This window comes from Rhagoletis zephyria, unplaced genomic scaffold, assembly GCF_001687245.7.
Source record: "Rhagoletis zephyria isolate East Lansing unplaced genomic scaffold, Rhagoletis_zephyria_1.1 Rzeph_scaffold_00484, whole genome shotgun sequence".
Lineage (NCBI taxonomy): Eukaryota > Metazoa > Arthropoda > Insecta > Diptera > Tephritidae > Rhagoletis > Rhagoletis zephyria.
The window spans coordinates 137,937-155,105 of NW_016157568.1; the positions used below are offsets into that span (position 1 = coordinate 137,937).

General features: G+C 34.4%; 1 protein-coding gene across 1 annotated transcript in view; it reads right to left on the reverse strand.

The window, feature by feature from the left end:
• sol (calpain 15 small optic lobes) overlaps positions 1-17,169 on the reverse strand; it is a gene marked incomplete at its 5' end in the record, with an annotated part of 158,818 nt that overhangs the window by 55,088 nt on the left and 86,561 nt on the right. The window contains one exon of the mRNA XM_017611938.1: positions 15,887-16,150. Coding sequence (XP_017467427.1) covers positions 15,887-16,150 — 264 coding nt within the window. The remainder of the gene's footprint in view (positions 1-15,886; positions 16,151-17,169) is intronic.

Sequence of the window (17,169 nt, forward strand, 5' to 3'; positions counted from 1 at the left end):
CTCTCAAAGTTTACACTGCTGGCAAATGTAAATAAGGATTAAAATTTAAAAACTAATTAATGCAACTAAAGTAAAATCTGTGGAAAAATAACAATAAAATACTTTTTTCGCAAAATCTATAAAGGACTCTTTTATTTCTCAAAAATATCTGGGTGACAGTTATTCGTCGCCACGCTGTAGATACTGTAAAAGTGTTAGGGGTGTTAACTTATCTATTAACGATTTAACTATAGTTTAAAATAGATAAGTTTCCGGCCCTTAATATGCTTAATTTGTAAAATGGCCCATCAAGTCGATTGACCGTGTGTGTTATTGTGGTGTGATTGTACCAGCTGCTGATGCGACTTTAAAAACTATTTGAAAATTTTATGATTTTACCAGCATGCTGGTGTCGTGAATGCTGAAAGTAAAAAGTATTTTGGCGGAAATTTCTTGCATTATATGAGTCAAAGCCGTGTTTGTGGAAGATTAGGTTCACGATATTGCAGTTGTGAATTAAAAAAAAAAAACAACGTTTAACAAAATGGTAGAAAAATTATGAAATTTCGGCTCTAATTATTTCGATCTTTCCTCGACCTCATTTGTAAGAAATAAATATTGTACCAGAATGCTGGTAACTTATATGCTTCGAGCCCGATGGTACAATCACTTGATGGGGCCAGCAAGCTGGTGTCGTATATTTCCCCTTTTATACAAAAAGGTTTTGGTAGGATAAAATATTAGTTTTTTTCCAGAGTTCATTGTTTTTCTATACCTTTACTTATTGAAAATGTTTGCGTGTATACTTATATATNGTCGTGAATGCTGAAAGTAAAAAGTATTTTGGCGGAAATTTCTTGCATTATATGAGTCAAAGCCGTGTTTGTGGAAGATTAGGTTCACGATATTGCAGTTGTGAATTAAAAAAAAAAAACAACGTTTAACAAAATGGTAGAAAAATTATGAAATTTCGGCTCTAATTATTTCGATCTTTCCTCGACCTCATTTGTAAGAAATAAATATTGTACCAGAATGCTGGTAACTTATATGCTTCGAGCCCGATGGTACAATCACTTGATGGGGCCAGCAAGCTGGTGTCGTATATTTCCCCTTTTATACAAAAAGGTTTTGGTAGGATAAAATATTAGTTTTTTTCCAGAGTTCATTGTTTTTCTATACCTAAACTTATTGAAAATGTTTGCGTGTATACCCTGCAAACCATTTTTCAGAGTATTCTGAATCGTAAAGAATTTTTAAAGAATTCGGAAAGATCACATCCGATTTTTTGCCGAATTTTCTAAAATGAAGTAAATTACGCACACTTCCATTCTTTTACGAAATTTCGGAAGAAAATCGGTAAAGAAATGAAAATAACGCTGCTATGTGAAGAATTTCTTGCAGACTTTTTTCAGAATTATCTTTATTTTTCGTACAGAAATTTCTTTACGAGTTCGTGTCAACCACTTCATATAATTTTCTTTGAAGATTCGGAAAAAAATCGTTACAGAAATCAGATACNGGAACTTTGGTTTGCAGGGCTGCAAGAAATTCTTCACATAACAGCATTATTTTCATTTCTTCACCGATTTTCTTTCGAAATTTCGTAAAAGAATGGAAGTGTGCGTAATTTATTTCATTTTAGAAAATTCGGAAAAAAATCGGATGGGATCTTTCCGAATTCGTTAAAATTTCTTTACGATTCAGAATGCTCTGAAAAAATGGTTTGCAGGGAGGGTACCTATATATGTATATGTATGTAAGTAAAAAATTTCAGCTACCATTTTTAGCCTCAACGACTTTTTTTAGCTCTTTTTTAGCCCTTTTTTTTAAGGAATTTGGCTACTACTAAAAATGATTCGCGGCAACACTGACGTTCATAATTCTATTTTAAGTTTTCCTGTAAATTCGCTATAAATTATGCTGGTGGACTTCAAAATAGTATTTCGCATAAAGGAGTTAGTATTGGTGACATGTAAAATTCAAAAGTGTATGAAAAAAGATGTCGAATTTCGACAACTGGGCGATACTAGTCTATATATAAATACGCCACAATAAAATTTTGAACCCCCTTTTTTTGAGGGCATCGTTCGCTCGATTTCAATGAAACATATACCGATTTAAAGGATGTAACTTCCTCTAATCCATAAATGTTAATCCCGATACATAGGGAGCGTGGCCTCTGACATACATACTAAAATATGAAACCCGATATATCCCTAAACCCAATTATGCTGGGGAACTGAAACTTGGCACGGATGCATAGATTCTAATTACCCTACTCACGGCGAAAAATGATAGGTATTGGAAAAGGGGCGTGGCACTTCCCATACAAACTGAAATTTTCATATCGCTTTTCTCTGGAACCGCTTAAGCTTACGTCCTGAAATTTGACACAGCTACATATGTTGTCAATACCGTACTTACGGCGAAGATAGATTTTGGAAAAGGGGGCGTGGAAAAATTCAAAAGTGTTTGAAAAAAGATGTCGGATTTCGATAACTGGGTGATACTAGTATAAATAGTTTAACTGGTAGCTATTTTAGAGATATCTTAATCTAATTTATTATGACAAAAGCTTTTAAATTAATTTTATAGCTTTACACTGCAAAAAAAGAGTTTGAATGTAAAATTGTTTAATATATTCAATTATTTTTTAACGAATAAATAACTTATAACTACATATTTGTTTATTTTTTTTTTTTTTTATTGAGTTACGTCTGCGAAATATCACTGTCGTGGTCTGAACTTTCATCTGTTTCTTCAGTAGCGGAAGTTTTGTCCGCATCCTGGTGACTTTCGAAATCTATATGCAGTTCTTTTAAGAAGCTCATGACTGTAAGCCATCTGCAATCTGTAGTTCATAATATGCAAATCATAACGTTTTATAGAAACTTTTTGTATGTCTCTCTACTTAAGTGCTCATAACTTCTATATGTGTTATCCAATTTAGATGAGCAGGGTCTTATTGTATTTATAGAATATCATGCTTTGGCTTTCAAGTATCCGGAAGTTAACAAGTTCTTTAATGTTGATATTTTTACCGAAAGTATTTTTTTATATTTTTTTTTATTATGCAAAATTTTCGATATACAGTATCGGTCATATCTATAGCACGCCATTTCAAAGTGATATTGTGTACCACTTGTGTTTATTTATTAATTTTTAAGAATTTTCAATTAAAATATAGTTCATTCTCAGACAAACCCGATACAAACACAAGCTTAATAATTTGTAGAAAACTACAAAAAAGTGCAACAAATTTTCACATAAATTTCAAACTTTTTTCTCGGAAGTGTTAGAATTTTTTTCAGTACACAGTTTTTAGCCCCTGCAATTTTAGTCTGATAATGTGCAAATTTGAAGTGGCTACGAATTACCGTTTATTTTTTAGAATTTTTTTGGTCGCATTGGCTTCCATATAATGAATAAACTCTATTTATTTGTATATGGAAGAAATCCGCAACACCTTTGGCGAAAAAAATTCTAAAAAATCAATGGTAACTTTCAGCCACTTGAAACTTGCACATTATCAGACTAAAATTGAAGGGGCTAAAAAACTGTGTACTCAAAAAAATTCTTACACTTCCGAGAAAAAAGTTTGAAATTTAGGTGAAAATATGTTGCGTTTTTTTGTAGTTTTCTACAAATTGTTACACTTGGATTTATATGGGGTTTGTCTGAGAACAAACTGTATTTTAATTGAAAATTCCTAAAAATAAATAAATAAACATAAGTGGCACACAATATCGCTTTGAAATGGCGTGCTATAGATATGACCGATACTGTATGTATCAATGGTTAGCTCCTAAACTATGAATCCGGTTGGAAACATTGTTTACATAGAAGATATCAAAACTAATGAGCTTCGCTACTTTAAACAGAAATTTGAGATTGGCCAGCTATATAAAAAATGTAATTTTTGTATGGGGCCTTCCAAAGGAGAGGATAAAGGGATACGTTCGCAGGAAAATATTGTTGGGGAAGGAAAAATAATGGGGGTATATGGTACATTTGATCCCTTTAGAAGCAACTCTTGGGTAGGTATGCCCAGTTTTTCGTATTTCATTACAGACCCTGCTTGATATATTGTGGAGTTTAACATTGTTGCAAGGTCGTGCAAAGTCTGGCTTAAACATTATCTAAAAGAATATATCATGAAGAGCTTCACAAAAAAATTTTAAGAAAAATACATGACAATACAGTGTTTAGATTGTCCAAAAAAAGTTCGACTTTGTACATAATTGTTAACAGAAAACCCCCTAATATTGACACATTACTCTAGCTACGTCCCTCATCATATATTAATTGTTTTTATTTCATAAAAAAAGAGCATCGTTTTCTATGCCAAACACATTTTTTCTCGTTTTGTTCTCTAGCAGAACGTTTCCCAGACTTTTGTTCTTATTTGATCCTCCTTGAAAAGGTTATCGGTACTTTCGTTCTCATTCTGTTCTTCTTGAGAACATTCCCTAGAGTTTTGTTCACATTATATGACATTACCTTAGAAATAAACCAAAATCGGAACGCGTTCTCGGTACCTGAAAAAAATTCAAAGTACTGCAAACGAATGCATTCCAATGGCTGAAATCAAATGACTAACGAAAAATGACTAAAAGAATGCAATCCAATGGCTGAAATCAAGTGACTAACAAGAATTGAATAAAAAAGTGATTTATGAGTCATAAATCAAAAAAGAGAAAAAAGACTAATTTTTTTTAGTCTTAGTCAGGACTAACAAAAAATGATTGCAATCAAGCTGGACTTCAATCAAATGAATAATTTAGTTAGTTAAAACTGATTGCATTCTTTAACACATCTGTCCTAAACGATGGGTCGCCCACCCATTTTTCTACCCATTCATCCTTTACACATATTGACCTTACCCTGTGTTCCGCATCCCTATCTTCCAAAGTGTCATGGCACCTCATTGACGATCATCATGGCAGTGACCATTTTCCTATCCTCTCCAATATCCAATTTTCCCGCTCCCAAACTCTTTTCACACCCAGGATCTATTTCAAATCTGATCGAGCAGACTGGTGCAAATTTGAGGTGGCCTGCGAAACTTTCTCCTGCTCCTTCCCTATTTCATCTAACACCAACCAGGAAACTTCCAATATCCATAAAATTAAAAACAGCCTTTCGTCGAGACGTGCAGGTGGATACGATTTATACGGATTTTTCCAAAGCCTTTGACAAAATTTCCCACAAAATTCTTTTAACTAAGCTAGAGTGCTTTGGCTTTCATTCAAATTTTTTAATGTGGACAAAATCGTACTTGTACAACAGAATAAGTGCGGTTGTCGTAGATGGTGTGGCTTCGGACCCTTTTGTTGCTACCTCAGGTGTGCCTCAGGGTAGCATATTAGGTCCTCTATTCTTTAACCTGTTCATTAATGATATCTCTTCGTGTTTTTCATCCTCTAAGTTTCTGCTTTATGCGGATGACTTGAAACTCTACTCTGAGATTGGCTGCACCAATGACGCTACAGCTCTTCAATTGGAGCTTAATAAGCTTAATAATTGGTGCGTTAGGAATCGACTGTATCTAAACATTAATAAATGTCACAAAGCGACGTTCACTAAACTGCACAATCCCTTGCACACATCGTATAGCATTGCAAACTCTACGCTTGTGTCGGTTAATGAAGTCAAGGATCTGGGGGTGTACTTTGACACTAAGTTTACGTTTGCTATGCATATTAATTATACGATAAAAAACTCGCTTGCTATGCTTGCGTTTGTACGAAGGAACTCTTCTAATTTCTCAGATCCATACACACTTAAGATGCTGTTTTCGGCTTTTGTGCGGTCTAAATTAGAATACGCGGCATTTATTTGGAGACCATATCATGCTATTCATATAAACAGGTTGGAGAGAGTTCAAAAAATTTTCCTCCGTTTCGCTCTTCATTCGCTAAATTTCACACTCCCGATTCCGTCATATGAGTCTCGGTGCCGTCTAATCAGCCTACTGTCCTTAAATGATAGAAGAACACTCTTGGCGATATCTTTTATTTCTGACATTGCTACAGGCAGGATTGACTGCCCGTCCCTGCTTGAGAGGTTGCACTTCAATGTCCCGAGTAGAAACCTCCGTCGGTTTGAGGTATTTCGTGTTGGCCTCAGCAAAACGGCATATAGTGCCAATGCTCCGATTAATAGAACTCTAGCTGAGTTTAACGTCTTCGCAAATTCTTTAGACCTAGACTTATCAGTTTCTAAATCTGCTCTTAAAGCCCAGTTAAGTGATTATTTTATCCGTCATTAGTGTAGTTTATGATCTCAACTTATATGTAAGCGTTTGTTAATTTATTATGAGTGTGGCGAACTGCCAAAAATGTCGGTTTCATGTGAATAATTGTTTTGAATAATGTAATTAAATTAGTAATACTCTCCAACATGTGTAGTCTGTAAGAATATTCTGTTCATTGACTTCAGTAAATAAATAAATAAATAAATAAATAAAATTATTCGTTCTTCAGCAAACCGATCCATCCCTCTATCTAAAACTAAACCTTTCAGGCCTTCTCCTTTATGGTGGAGCAGAGAGCTTTCAGCATTAAGAGATAAGAAGCAGAACGCCTGGCATGACTTTAAGCGCAATCTGACCCAATCAAATCTTATCCTGTACAAAAAATGCAATGCACTTTTTCGATGAAGTGCTAAAAATGCTAAAAACGCAGCTTCCAAAAGTTTACCAGCAGTATTTCTGCTTCATCCGACACAAAAAGGATATGGGCTGACATAAGAAGGCTTACTGGATCTCCTACCCACTCCCCTATCACTTCCCTTAATTCATCCCAAGGCAACCTACTATATCCCCATGATATAGCCTTAGTGGTAGCCACCCACTTCTCCAACGCCTCCTCTGATTCTAGCTTTCCCCCCGAATTTTCTGCTTGCAAACTTTCCCAACTCCATTTTAGCCGCCCCATTTCTTCAAGCTTATCTTCTTCCTCCAAGCAGTTGGATGCCAATTTATCCCTACAGGAACTTCAGCTCGCTCTCTTAACAGTTAAAATTAGTACACCTGGTTTTGATAAAATATCCTATCCTATTATAAAACATCTTCCTTTATCGCTTCTACCCCGCCTCCTTAAACATTACAACAAAATCGTTTCGACTGGTAATTATCCCATCCTTTGGAAGACTAGTTCCATCATTCCTATCCTAAAACCTGGCAAACCTCGAAGTGAGGTTAGCAGCTACCGCCCTATATCCCTTCTTCCCTGCTTAGGCAAATTAATGGAAAAAGTCATTGCTAGTAGACTATCATGGTATGTGCATGTAAATACGCTCATTCACCATAACCAAGTCGCATTCAAGAAGAGGCAGGGTACGGTTGATGCCCTCTTACACCTCGATCACTTCGTTTCCGAAGCCTTATAAAAAAAAAATCGTATTTCACTCCTCTCTTTAGATTTTGCCAAGGCTTTCGATCTGGTAGGTATACAGGTCGTTTTGAGGCAGCTGGACAAGTGGAAGGTCGGGCCTAAAATCTTCAACTTTAGCAAATCTTTCCTGTCCTCTCGTAAAATTAGTGTTCTTATTTCTAACGCCCGATCCCCTATGTTTCCTCTAGATAATGGCACCCCGCAGGGTTCAACTCTATACGTTATACTCTTCACTATAGCATTTGATGAACTTAGTTCCATTTTTTCACAGTTTCCCAACGTTTCCCACCAAATGTATGCGGATGATGTACTGCTGTTTTCTAAAACTTCCAACCTAAATGCCGTAATGGCGACCTTTTCAGATATTCTATCTCACATTTCTTCATGGTCCCTTTCTTCAGGCGCTTCAATTTCTCCCAGCAAAACTAAACTAATACATTTTTGTAAGAAACAAAATTGTAATATACCTACACTTACATTTAACAATATAAGACTCTAAGTATTCCTTTAAACCCCACTGTAAATACGTCAGAGAAAGATTATTCATTAAGTTAAATATTGTTAAATACTTGTCTTGCAAACGCTCACTTATCAACTCGGAATTGCTGGTCAATGTTACAAAGGCGCTCATCTTATCCTCTATCAACTATGGATTAGAAATATATGGCCAACATGCTAAAAAAAAACCTCAATCTGCTAGCCTCCCCCTACAATACTGCGGTCCGGCGATCCGTTCGCGCTTTTCCTACTTCACCAATACAGAACATCCTGGCTGAATCTGGTTTACCGTCGCTAGCCGACAACGTTGAAGACAACATAAGGAAACTTTATCCTAAGCTTGCTCTCACCACCAACACTTTCTTGCAAAAAGATTTCCATTCGTAATTTTTCCGTACAAGAACACCCAAAATAGTTTCTTCAATTAGCAAATGCGCCACCTTTGCTAAAGACAATGGACTCCCCCTAAGAATAACTTCGCAGAGACGTGACCATCATCCGCCATGGGCGCTGAAAAAAGCACGATTTGTAAACGATTTAAGTTACCTCAAAAAATCCAATACGACATCGGCAAAGTACAGCGCTCGTTTCTTGGAAATTGCATCGTGTCTCAAAAATTCTAGTTGGCAGCTAATCTACACTGACGGTTTCAAAGCGAATTACACTTCCTTCGCTGTTGTAAAAGAAAATGGTGAACCTACATCGTACGGACTTTTACTTCCATTTTGCTCAATTTTCCCCGCCGAAGCAACAGCAGTTCTCTATGCCATGCAATATGCGCCAAAATCCAGGGGAAAATTCACCATATGCACAGACAGCATGTCCTGTTTTCAGGCCTTAAAAGACTATATGTGATTGGAGTACATTATCAAAAGCATAAGAAATATCCTGATTCGCATACCAATAAAATCGGAATTATGTGGGTGCCGGCCATTCATGCATTAACGGCAATACATTCGCTGATATTACTGCCAAAGATATGAGCATTACTCCTACCATCACTTCAAATATCATCTGTAAAAGTGATATTTATAGATTGATAGAGCAGCAGAGGCATAGCAAACTAGTATCTGACTGGGCTCACTACAGTCATCACTACTCGAGAACTAATCCTAATCGCACTAAACCCAGCTACCTAGCATCACTTCCATCTAACAATACTACTCCCTAAACTCGCCTACGCATTGGGCACAGTATAATAACGAACGCACACCTACTGCAAGGGAGACAACAAAGCCTGTGCCCTTTTTGTAATTCTGAAGTCAGCATAGTGCATTTATTAGCCTTTTGCCCTGGACTAGATCTACAAAGGCACCAGCATTTTGAAAATTATGATCCGCTATCACTATTAATTAATCCTTCTGATTCTAATATTTCCAAAATCTATAAATTTCTGAAGGATTCCGATCTTCTCCGGCGTATTTAAACCAACCAATCTTCACCAGCCAGCCGAAAGCCTCCGTTGCTAGCGCTGCGTTTCTTTTTAGTTTATTTTAATAATTTTATTATTATTTAAGGTTTCATAAAATAAAAAAAATAAAAATACAAATAAATAAAATAAATATTTGCCACCAAAACTTTTTGGAAATTTTCAAAGTGGTTAAGAAAATGATTGTTTGCCAATCTGAATTCAATGTAAAACCAACGTCAGATAGCAGAAAAAAGGAATGTCGCGCCTTTGAGAGAAAATGTTAACAAATGTCATGCTAACTTCGCGCAGGCTGCGATAAGAGACACTCCGATCTCCTGTCCACATTTGACTTAAGGTGCCCTCATTAAATTTTATTGCATATTGCTTGAATGGTGTTATTATTTATTCACGCTTTTAAGTGGAACTATTGTAAGCGAAGAGTATCCCAAGGATACGAATGAAAATGTAAAATTTTAGCTTGCAATATGATGCCAATATGTGCAAGGATTAATCCTTCCAAATTATGGAACTTTTCAGCCACTGGGCCGCTATCAATTCTTAACGCACAGTACTATTCCACATATATATGTATGTACATGATCCCATTGTTAAACATTTTCATTCACTACTCGTAAAATAAAAATAAACTTGTACTTTTTAGCTTCATTTGAATTAGAAAAAAATTCTTAGTGTACACATAAATTTTGTATATGGGAGGTTCCATGGGAAACTGAACCTCAGAGCACAAAATTGTTTCTTTATAAAACCAACAAATGTGTGTATAAGACATGTGTACAAATCTAGAATCAAACGAAAAATAAAAAATTAAAGCTTTAAATGAATTTTCATTGCCTTTTTTACGTTTTAAAATCAAGTTATAAGTAAATTTTTTTAGTAGGTTTAAAGTAGGTTGTGTTGAAAGTACTGTCAAATAATTTGCGATTCTTAATTCCAAGTGTTTGGTAAGAAAAATATGTAGTAGAACTCATCTGCGTTTAATAAAATTGTATTATATATTAAACTAGCTTTTAGCCGCGGGTTTCACTCCACGTTTTATACAACCGCTAAAATTAAGGATAGTTTATATGAGTTGAGTTGAGCTGAAATAACATTAGTTGGAATGGGTTAAGTGGAGGAGAGTTTAGCTTAGTACTTTGCATAACATAACATACCATAACATAAGATTAAATAACATAACATATGTAGCATAACACACCACAATATAACATCGCACATTCTTCAGTTGTATTTCCTTTTTATCCCTACCACTTTCTTCCTCTCTATCTTTGTCTCTATCGCTTTTAATGTTTACATTTATGTTTATCTTCACCTTCATGTTAATGTTCATGTTCATGTGCAAGTTCATGTTCATGTTCATGTTCCTGTTCATGTTCTTGTTCATCTTCTTCATCTTCATCTTCATCATCATCATCATCATCATCATCATAATCATCATCATCATCATCATCATCATCATCGTCATCATCATCATCTTCATCTTCATCTTCATCTTCATCTTCATCTTCATCTTCATCTTCATCTTCATCTTCATCTTCATCTTCATCTTCATCTTCATCTTCATCTTCATCATCTTCATCTTCATCTTCATCTTCTTCCTCGTCTTGGTCTTCATCTTCTTCTTCATCCTTATCTTTATCTTTTCCTTTATCGTGATCTAAATATGTTCATTCTTTTCTTCATTTACATATTCACCCCCACTAGAGTGGTCCAAAAAAATAAAGTCGGAGTTTTAATGCCGGCACACCCTAGGATTGTTCTATATCGAAAAAAAATGTACCCCTATTTTTTATTTTGAAATCAAAAAATATTTAGGGAGTGCTCAAAGCGCTCAAAGTTTTCCATGTATTTTAAATGGAGAAAAAAACATCTTTTCGTAGAAATAGTGTAGAATTCTTGAAAATCAATATTTTTCGATCGGAAAACTTTACTTATCTTCAGGAGATTCCCAGTAATAATACTCAATTGTTTCTTTAACAATTTTTTCATGGTAATTATATTTTATAGGTCCTCCAAAGTCCTTAGAAAATGCAATGGGAAACCAATAAAAAATCTTTAATCATAAAAAATGCTTAAATAAACAATTGGATATTAATACTGGAAGTCTCCTGAAGAGAACCACAGTTTTACGGTCGAAAAATATTTATTTTCAAGAGTTTTATACCATTTCTACGAAAAATTGTTTTTTCTCCATATAAAATACACGGAAAACTTTGAGCGCTTTCAGCACTCCCTAAATATTTTTTGATTTCAAAATAAAAAAATATGGGTACAATCCTAGGGGGTGGCGGCATTAAAAATCCGACCTCATTTTTTTTACATACATTTTTGGACCACTTTAACCCCCACCCTTGTTATTAGGTTAGGTATTTATATTTTCCTTCCTCTTTGTCTTTATAGTTAGGTTTCTTTACTTTTATTTTAATTTCTGTATTTATCCCTTTCTTCTTCTCCATACTCAACTTTACCTTCTTCCTTGTTTGAGTCTAATCTATTCATGTACGTACATACATACATCTTATTCCTAAACTGCTGCTTCGCATGTTTCTTTAATTCACTATCAATATTAAAGCATACATTTAGGGGGCATTTCCGCCCTAACCATGTACATGTATGGCATTGGTATTGGTGTGACATTTTAATTGAATTTTTCGCTCTATTTTAAACTAATTTGAAATTTTAAAAAAAGGCCTGCACACCAGCATCAAAATACCTTTCTAATGATATATAATTGTTTATACCTTAGAAGTATAGTTTAGCCGAAAAAGGGGTGTAAAGGAAACATGATTGCCTATTTATATAATTGATATGAAAAATACTTTGTGTAAAGATATTATATTTTATTTTTGCTCTAATTTTACTACATCCGTGATAGCAGAATATGGTAGGACAGTTGCATAGCTTGGGTGTTATGGAATGAAATGCAATAATAATTTTTTTGGTACAGCAGGTGTTTTTATTTAGGTTAAATATCTCTAATAAATTATATAGTAGAAGAAATACCAATGTTATAATATTTAAATTTTAACTATCCAATTTCTTACGAATAATAACTCTAATATTTTTTCACAGCATGTTTTTGATAGTTCAAAGCATCTATTAACATAAATGCATTTTCCAATGTAATTTTTTCGTCATGGCGTACATTATTTTCGATAAAGTTTTGGGTTTTACTTTCAGGTATTCTTGTTGATTGTCATTGCAAAGCTAAGTGAACTGGAAACTGAAGTCTTTTAAATTCGAAAGGCATATCATAAGGAATTAAAGGGGTCATGTGACTTGTGGTTACGAAGTTATGGCTGATAAAAAATTCCACGCCTATATTATGTGCCACGCCCCCATTTACAAACTCATTTATATATACCTTACTATAAGCACCTACCATAGATATGTTTGCATAGTAAATTTCAAGTTCATGTGACTTATGGTTCCGAAGTTATAGCTGATTAAAAATTTGCAAGCCTATGGGAGGTACCACGCCCCCTCGCAAAATTTACACCATATTTACAAATAAAACCACACCTATAACCTTCCCGTGGTAAAAACAAATAAGTGTGCGAAGTTTCGTGCGATTCCGTGCCGTGGTTCAAAAGTTATAAGGTAATCAAACAGACATTCACATTTATATATATAGATTGTGTGAGTGCTTTATCTATATCATGAGTTATTATTAAGCAGTATTGGTCTTGTCCCACCCGTGACAAAAAAGGTAAAAGTTGTTATATTTACTTAAAGAAGTTGAGTTTCGGGTTTGTTACATAATGTTAGAACTTCATTGTCAATGTTTACCACAATTGCATTTTCGTTTCCACATAGTTAGATAAGAATAATTCAACAGTCAAGCATGTCCCACCCGTGACAAAAAAGGTAAAAGTTGTTATATTTACTTAAAGAAGTTGAGTTTCGGGTTTGTTACATAATGTTAGAACTTCATTGTCAATGTTTACCACAATTGCATTTTCGTTTCCACATAGTTAGATAAGAATAATTCAACAGTCAAGCATGTCCCACCCGTGACAGCTACGGTACAGTGGTACAGTTGCCAAAGGTAGGTTTACAGGACTGATAAGCTTTACTGGTTTGTTGAGGTGGACGCATGGGAGACGGGCGGAAGCGCGGACTCGCCCATTACCAATATACCCTTGTGGTCAGCTGATTAAGTTAAGTGACATTTTAACCAGTTTAGGTTTTATCTTTTGTTTATTTAATGTTCATGGTATTTTTTATAAAAGTCTAGCACATTATATAACCAGAACCACATAACACCACATTTCAAACTTCGTACACAAATTATAAATTTCAACAAATTTTAACAGTTACACCCAAAAATTTTAAACTTTTTGTTCATAAATTTTAGAAAAATTCTATGTATGCAGTTTTATAGCGTATTAAATTTAAGTAGGAAAAAGTGAAAATTTCAAGACGCTAGGAGATCGCGTTGATTTTTTAGCGCGATTTTTTAGCTGACGGTGCTAGGCTTTTTCTTCTATATAAAAGGCACTATACTAAGATAAAACGTGAGTGAATTGAACCCCTACTTGGCTTCTATATTTTTTAATAACTAATCTTTAATATGGACGACACTAAAAGCTCCTTTTCATGTAAAAATTTGTTCGTGTCCCACTCGTGACCAGCGTTGCCAGGTTGACTTTTTATCGTCATTTGGACGTTTTTTGTATCCTGTTGACGTTTGGACGTTTTTATGTCAAAAAATGACGTTTTTTAAATTCCCAGTTATTTTTTCTCTGTTACTAAATCTTGTAAGTAGAACTGAATTATTTTCTTAATAAATCTTTACAAGCTTTGTTTTTTGCAGCAGCTGCTTCAAAAAATATTTATCGTTTGGACACAAATGACTTAACCCTTATTTAAGCGCATAAAGAAAATGACACAATTAGTCGCATGGGGCCTCTTATTGAAAATGTAAAGAACGTAAAAAGGATGAAATATTGCTATGTTCTTTCTTAACAGAACGTAATTTAGCATTTTCGACAACCGACCACTTAACCAAATGTCTACAAGAAAAAAAAATTCAATAAAACTTGCCCTGGAATTTAATGGGCTATCAACCTGCATACTCAAAAAAATTATAAAAAATCCAAATAAAAAGTTGAAAATCTAGGTGAAATTTTGCATATTTTTTTATAATTTTTGCACAAAGTTTGGCTTTGGATTTATATTTGGTTTGTTATATAATGAGCTAGGCTTTTATGGAATCATAATAAACATTAAATAAACAAAAAAGGAACAGCCAAAATCGATGACTTAATCAGCTGATCACAAGTGTATGTATAAAATGATTTTTATGTTAATGATCTCAAACCAGTTTAGAATGAATTTTAAATGTGACAGAGCAAATGACATTTTAATATGCCTTACGTACATATGTATGTACCTTTGTACACAATAAAAGTTGAATAAGAACAATTCTTTGTGCAAACATTTGAAAAAGACGTTTTTGCGTAGGAAATTACGTTTTTTCAGACCAAGGGGGACGTTTTCTCATGCCGAAGACCTGGCAACACTGCTCGTGACAGAAAAATTTCGGATTTTTTTATAATAAAGCCATCCTTTTTGTTGTAGTTTTTGCTTTGTTTGCATTCGTGGTTCTTTGTTTTATTATAAGACATCAAGCTCATACAGTAAAGTGAAATAAATTCGCAGAGTTTTCGTAAAATATATGAGTAGTCCACTTGCAAAGTGCTCTATGTAAAATTTTTTCGTTTTTTAGTTTTTGGTGGTTAACGTACCAGTATTTAAAGTAGTTTCATGACCACTAATAATACAGTGCAAAATCCTTATATATTCTGAAAAAAATAGCATCAAATGTTAGCTACTCGAGCAACAGTCGCTATAATACTTACTGTATGTATATATACACTTTCAAAAGTCGCTATAATATTTATGTATGTATTTATACAAGTTCGAAAGTCTCCATCTTCTGATGAACTTAGAAAACTGCAAGAAAACGTGGTAGTTTCGGTGCCTATTTGAAGACGTCGTAAAAAAGAAGTAGACCAATCTTCATGGAAGAGAGAACGCGAAAAGCTAAAAAAAGCTAGCTATGTAACAGTTACTGTTTCAAAACCCGCTATATTAATTTTTTTATATATAAAATTTGCAAAAACTACCACACTGCGGTTTTGTTTTTTAGTGTTATTAGACTCTTATTTATCCAAGTTTTCAGATAATAAAAAAAAGATACAATTTGGATTTTACTTATTGGTGTACACGTTTTTTTAAATTTATGGCTTTCTATTATAAAATCACATAACGCTGTTTGCAAGTGGACTACTCATATCTGCTCCCAAAAGCAGGTTCTTTTTTTTTTGTCCCCCCCCGTGACAGAAGAAATAACTCAGATTTTTGCCATATAAAAGTAAGCTGGCATTTTTTTCGTATTTTGTAATAACTCATATAATAGTCAATTAGGTGTAGCTTTATCAAAATGCAGAATTGTTCAGTATTTTATACTTAAATTTAAACAATAAAGAACCCGTGACGGTGGAATCGCCTATATGTATTGTGATTTGCACTTCAATATAAAAAATTTTAGCAGCTCTGCTTTAAAACATCAACTCACCTTCAGTATTGAGCTCATTAAGCTGCACTCTTTTGGTGTCAATGGGTAGCGATCGTACGGATTTACAAGCGCTACATACTCCGGTAGAAAGGTAGTTTTTTAGAGTACACTGGCTGCAGGTCCAAAATTCACCTTTTCTTAAAGTCATGTCCTCAACTGAGCAAATACTTCGCAACTTTGAACCTCCACACACTGCGCAGGCGACTGCGGTTGGATCGTTTACCAATGTACACTTTTTGCACGTCCATTGAGTTTCATTCCGATCTAATTCGGGAATAATCAAAATATAATTATTGAAGACTTTTTCAACAGCATTTTGGTAATCTGAGCTAATTATATCGTTTAATATTGGATCATATTACACATATTTATATATGATACCATCAATTCATATGTATGTACACAAGAACAATTAAAAAATATATGAGGGGATTTTTTTTAAACCAGTCACCCCCTCGTATTTTTTGTTGTGGGGGATAAATGTTTTGAGCACATGATACAAATTTGAACTGTAAATTTTGATGCCGTGGTCTGAATAGAGAATCTAGCGGGACAAAAAAACTATTTTAACAGATTCGCGTGATGGATTTGTACACCACTTCGTATCTACTAGATAGTTCGTGGGGCCGCTGATTACATATCATAAGACATAAAGACATTATAATATTTATACAATAATAAATTATGCAACAAATAATTACTTAGCAGCACTAGCGACAAAGGCTTTCGGCTGTCTCTATATTAGTAATAAGGTTAATATTTGTTTAGCTACTGCTCTTATATGCGTCTCCACAAATCGGTGACTTTCAGAAATTTGTTTAGCTTATTAATGTTACCAGTTGTTGAACCTCTCAGGATATCATGTAGGATAGTATCGATAATTTGACATTCTACTAAGATGTGCTTAATTGAAGGATATGACCATGTGTTATAATGGTGTGTCCAAGATGTAGGCGGATGAAAGGTTTTGTCATTGGAAGAGGGATGTCGGGAGCAAGGTTTATCCGTGTTCTAGATGGATTAATAACATTATAGTGGTGCCTGTAAGTTTTCCAGCTGTCTATTAAATCTTTGTGTCTTTCTTTGGCAACTGCGGTTAAGATATCACTCTTGGTTATATAATTGCACATAATGTAAATATGGCATATTGGCAACACTTTTGGCTGCGATGTCAGCGTTTTCATTTCCGGTGATCCCTACGTGTCACTATGGTCTGGCAGCTACTATTTGCTGGCCATAAGTCATTTTTTAAAGTATCGATAAATTGATTTTTTTTTGTCGCT